General features: G+C 45.7%; 1 protein-coding gene across 2 annotated transcripts; it reads right to left on the bottom strand.

Annotated features, from left to right (window-relative positions):
* Positions 1-1,269: 1,269 nt before the first annotated feature.
* On the bottom strand, positions 1,270-4,689 carry LOC307211335 (microtubule-associated protein 1 light chain 3 gamma-like). 2 transcript variants are annotated; one of them, XM_079967891.1, is made up of 4 exons: positions 4,627-4,689; positions 2,811-2,866; positions 2,121-2,227; positions 1,270-1,941 (listed from the first exon to the last, which is right to left on the bottom strand). In XM_079967891.1, exons 2-4 carry the CDS (start codon positions 2,856-2,858, stop codon positions 1,770-1,772), a joined length of 327 nt encoding a protein of 108 aa, XP_079824017.1. In that variant the 5' UTR covers positions 2,859-2,866; positions 4,627-4,689; the 3' UTR covers positions 1,270-1,769. The 2 variants fall into 2 exon arrangements, with proteins under 2 accessions (XP_079824017.1, XP_079824016.1); XM_079967890.1 differs by lacking the exon at positions 4,627-4,689 and adding an exon at positions 3,243-3,359.
* Between the last annotated feature and the right edge of the window lie 414 nt (positions 4,690-5,103).

Raw genomic sequence — 5,103 nt, forward strand, 5'->3', positions numbered from 1 at the left:
AGCACTTCAGCTTGCCAGATGGACTAGTTCCCCCTTTTCTCTCCCTCTCCTGACTCTTCTCCAGAGCCAGTTGGGGTAGGAGGGCAGGGAGAAGAAAGCAGGGAAAGCCCCATTGTGCTAATAGAAGTTCTCGCATGGGCTACCGGGGCTCATTTGTTCAAAACGGCCCCTTGAAGAATCACAGGAAAAAAACCTGTAGACTTGAAAGGGGCCACGAGAGCCATCTAGTCCAACTTGCAATGCAGGAATCTTTTGCCAATGTGGGGCTCAAACCCACGACCTTGAGATTAAGAGTCTCCTACTCTACTGATTCTGTGCACTGCTCTGGTTCGCCAGAAGTGGCTTAGTCCTGCTGGCCACAAGACCCGGAAGCTGTATGCTGGCTCCCTTGGCCAATAAAGCGAGATGAGCGCCGCAACCCCAGAGTCGGTCACGACTGGACCTAATGGTCAGGGGTCCCTTTACCTTTACTCTACTGATGGAGCTACCTGAGTAACAGAATTTCCAAATGAATTTATAAATGCAAGATTTGTACCTCACTGAGCAAATGACAAACTGTGATGGAATCATTTTGCCCATCGCTGCTCATGCTGCTATAGAACAGAGATGGGCAACCTGTGGGTCCTCCAGAAGATGTACCTGGAGTACAACTCCCATTATCCCTGGCCACTGGCCATTCTGACTGGGGCTGATGGGAGTTGGAGTCCAAGGACACCTGGAGAGCCACAGGTTCTGTCAGTCTTGTTCTAGCCCCACAAAGATGAAAGAGACCTCTCCAAGGGCTTGCGCACAGGACCCAGGGACAAAAGAACCCCTCATCATCACCATCACCAAAATTTGGGAGGAAAGAGATACAGAAAGAATACTTCTAAGGGAATCTTTCATTTCTCTTTTATGCTAGGATATATGTTCATATCCATAGAAGCATTTGATTGGAACTGCTCTTCAAAATACTCTGCCCCCCCCCCATTTTTGGCAGACATAAAAGCCCTCTCCACCCTATGCCAAAGTATAGGAAGGTAAGCTTTTTTGTGCTTCAGCCCCTCCCCTTTTGTGCCCAGATTCTTCTTGCTTGCTTAGCAAGGAGAGCAAAAATCAAGCCACCTTTACCTCCTTTTTTTTTGAAAACAAGAGAAAGAGAGAGAAATGACTCAGTGTCTTTAATAACCACTCACTTCTCCTGTGGGGAAGAAAGAGCCATACTCGGATCAGGTGAGTGTAATTGTGCCCATTTATTTCTTTATTGCAGTCTTGTCAGAAGGCTTTTTTTAAAAAAGGGGAAGAAAGAGATGAAGTAACAAAAACAGCTGTGTGGTTAAAATTTCCACTTGTGGAACCCTCCAGATTCCCATTAGGCCAATCAGCTTTGTTTAAAATAAGAAAGAAAACCAGACAAAAGTTTCCTGTGCAATAGTAGTGATGCTCTTTTTTATATCTATGTCTATATCCGTCTGAAGCGATAAGGGAACAAATTAGTTTAAAAGAATAAGCTGGCAGTGGGTTAAAGTAATGGCCCTGCAGAGTTGGTTAAGAAAGTACATGACCCTAAAATACACCCTGTCATCTGGGCGTCTTTTCAGGCACATACAACATAGAAGGTAGTTCAGTTGCTTCAGGGACAATGACAACAAAGCAGAGCCTGCCCGATGGTGAATACTCTTCTCCCATGCCACTCTTACACAAAAGCAGTTTAAAAATCCATGTTGTGATAACTATGTATGAGAGAAAGGGAGGAGGGGGAGACTGCAGAGGCCTTCCTTGGAATGGGCTCATGGGCCAATATCACCAAACGTATCTTGAGATGCGTAGGTAATGTAGAGGAAGCCGTCGTCATCTTTGTTGGCTTCGTAGACCTCCGAAACAGTCAGGCTCAGGCAGGGCAGGCTCTTGTTGTCCACCAGCAGGTAGAAGGCTTGAGTGGCTGTCAGGGACAGGCGGGCCCTAGAGAGGGGAAGGGAGAGGATCAGTCCAAAGGCCAGTGGAAGGCTGCATTTTGGCTATGTATTGTTTCAAAAGGGGCAAGGTGGGTACGCAGGTGTACCTTTAAGTGCAAATGGAATTAATTGTCTTTCCCATCTCTCTCCCCCACATTACCACAGTATGTGAAAACTCTTCCCTACCTCAGACTGTAGACAAACTGAGACATAGATAGATCCCCTGAAACCAGGAATTTGACCCGGCTCAACTGAGGGAGTGTCTTCTCCTTCTGGTAACGCTCAAGCACCACCTGTGTGAGAGGAAAGCATTGGACAATGTCAAGGCACGTGATGGAAGCTCCATTGCTGGATAAGCAGGTGTGCTCTTAAGAATGGCAGCCTCTTTGGGAACCATATATAAGTTCCTTCAAGTTCCTCAGAGTAGAACTGAGGGTACTATGTTCAGTAAATGAAAACTTGCAATAACTGTGGGAGCCCCAAGCTCGCATCTCTCAGTCTCTTTTGCTCTTAGAGTCTTAGAATGGCTTTTGAGGATTTAGCAAAGCCTCAGTCCAGATTATGCATTCTCAACAGCTTCATGTGATCAGGAAAGACTAAGCAGCTCATGAATTCCATACTCAGTTCAGACAAGGCCACATTTGTACCACACACTTAAAGCACTGTGATACCACTTAAGAGACCCATGGCTTTCCTCAAAGAATTATGGGAGCTGCCTTTAAGGGTATTGAGAGCTGTTAGGAGGCTCCTATTGCCCTCAAAGCTACAGGTCCTAGAGTTCTCTGTGAAGAGGGATTTATTACCAAACTGCTGTGGGAATGATAGCTCTGTGAGGGAATTCCCCCTAGAATCTAGGTAGAAAGAGAGGAGGTTTACCGGAATCTTGCTTGGATACTTTGTCCTGATATCAGTTGTTTCCTGCATCCGAGAGGCTAAAAATGAGATTATGACAGATAAAAGTCATCAGAAAGAGTTTTGGAAGTTTCAGCTCTACCAAGAGGAAGACTATCACATTTAACACTTAAATGCCACTTTGAGCTTCTTGAATGAGAAGCCGTTAAGAAATAGGGTAGTTTAAAAGTCAACAAGACCTGCCAGTGGAAAGACAGACAAGCAGGTGTCATTCACAGGGAAGACAGAGAATCCAGAGACAATGAGATATGCTGGGAAAATGCTAGAAGGGTGTTATATTTAGCTTAAAAGGAAATAGTCAGAAAGATGCAAGTGGACAATTAGTAGAAGTTCCAATTTATAATCCAGAATCATATCTCCCACCTCATCATTCAAGTTCATCCCTCAGTTTTTTACCTAAACTTTTCCTCTGCTTGAATGGACGGTCGTCACTCTGGAACCTCAACATCTTTCTTTAAAAACACAAAAGACCCTTTTCTCCCCCTCACCGGCCCTTTCCACTTCCACTCTACAGCACTAACTCAACAGAAATTACCTTGGCTTGCCTTCATTTAAGAGAAGGCTGAGCAGCCTGGGTGGGGCTGGAGCCTGCCTCAGACCTAATGATTGTCACCTGCTGGTGGAAGGAAAGATGAGTAAAACAGAAAAGAGGGGAAGCCTACAGTAGTGGAAGGAGTATTGGTGCACACTTGAGCAATAACCCTGCCAGTTCCTCCTTTAGGATGGAGACAGCCCTATTTTCTGATAAAAACACTGTCTCTGCCTTGCCTTTTGGCAAGATACTGGAGATGCTTCTCCACCCCACAACACTAGTATGCATTACTTATACATCTGCTACATTTCTTTAAATTTCAGCTCTTCCCTCTTTGGAGAATCTGCAGAGTTTACATTTTGGTGGGTGGGGCTTCCCATGCCCATATGCATGCAAATAAATTAATGTACATGAAACCCAGAGGCTCCTTGCTCCCACCTAGTGCCCCTGAAGGTGGCAGAAAGCGTTTGAGTTGCAGGTTGCAACTGTTGAAGAGTAAGTGCAGCCTGTGTGATTTTCATTCATAGAATTGTAGAGTTGGAAGGGACCCTAAGGGTCATCTAGGCCAAGCTCATGTAATGCAGCTATCTTGCCCACAGCTGTCCTTGGGCGGGCTTGAATCACCAACCTCCTGGTTAACAGCCAGACACACTGGTCCATTGTACCCCAGGAGTGCACCATGTTCTCACAGAGGCCAAGCAGATCCTTGTGGGAAGCCCATGAGCAGGACCTGGGTGCAAATTCACTCTCCCCACTTGTGATTCCCAGCAACTGGTCCTCAGGCCCATACTGCCTCCACAGTGGAGGTGGAACATAGCCATTGCGGCTGGTATCCAATGAAAGCCTTATCCACAGTCAATGCATCATTCATATATATATATATATATATATATATATATATATATATATATATATATATACTGTATATAGACACCCAAGAAAACACAAGGAGAGCCTTGCAGTTGCAACAAGGAGGTATGTGTCCCAATAAACTTGCACAGGGTTGGGCAGCAAGGCTGTGGCTGAACTTTTGAGGGGGACAGAGGCCCCTGCACCTTTAATACTTTTGTGAAAGAGGGAATTTCTACCAGTGTAGCTTACATGACAATATGCACCTGCTGAAATTTTCTCTTCTGCACCACTGTTAAAGGAGCAGGAGTGCCCCCTCTCCTGTTTTCCATCTGACTACCCTAGCACAGGTTGTGCACATTTTAAAGACTCTTGTGGCCTGAACCTGTGCATACTTACTTGGAAGTAGATGCTGTTGAATTCAGTGGGCCCCACTCCTTTAATTTGCCATCACACTCTGGAAACTAATCTGTGGTGAAAACTGGTTATATTTGGCTGTCACAGAATGGTGAATCTGGGCCAATGTGCCTTGAATGTGCTTTAAAGATATAATAGCTCCAGGTTGCAAACTTGTTCCTTCAGTGCAGCCCTCCACCTAGTTCCTGGAGAAAGGAACCTCCCACCCACAGCACCTCCATCTCATTAGGATTCAGCCTCAGTTAACTGGAACCCATTCAGCCCAGCATTGCTTCTAGGCGCCGGTCCAACCCTTTCACAGCCTCCCCCGATTCAAATGGAAGGGAGAGAAACGGCTGCGTATCATCGGCATTCTGATGACACTGCGCTCCCAATAGTTTAATATAGATGTTAAATAGTATAGGAGACAAAGTAGACCCTTGCAAGACCCCAAAGCCCTGCGCTTCAATCCTACAACCA

The sequence above is a fragment of the Podarcis cretensis genome (assembly GCF_951804945.1).
Source record: "Podarcis cretensis genome assembly, chromosome: 2".
NCBI classification, from domain to species: Eukaryota; Metazoa; Chordata; class Lepidosauria; order Squamata; family Lacertidae; genus Podarcis; species Podarcis cretensis.

What these genes read in the sequence shown, in the direction of transcription:
- LOC307211335 (XM_079967890.1), bottom strand. Translation starts at nt 3,294, where the DNA reads ATGTTGAGGTTCCAGAGTGACGACCGTCCATTCAAGCAGAGGAAAAGT. An exon ending in AGTATCCAAGCAAGATTCCG is followed by an intron (nt 2,228 to 2,810) that starts GTAAACCTCCTC and finishes CCTCTCACACAG; the next exon opens with GTGGTGCTTGAGCGTTACCA. An exon ending in CAGTTTGTCTACAGTCTGAG is followed by an intron (nt 1,942 to 2,120) that starts GTAGGGAAGAGT and finishes TCCCCTCTCTAG; the next exon opens with GGCCCGCCTGTCCCTGACAG.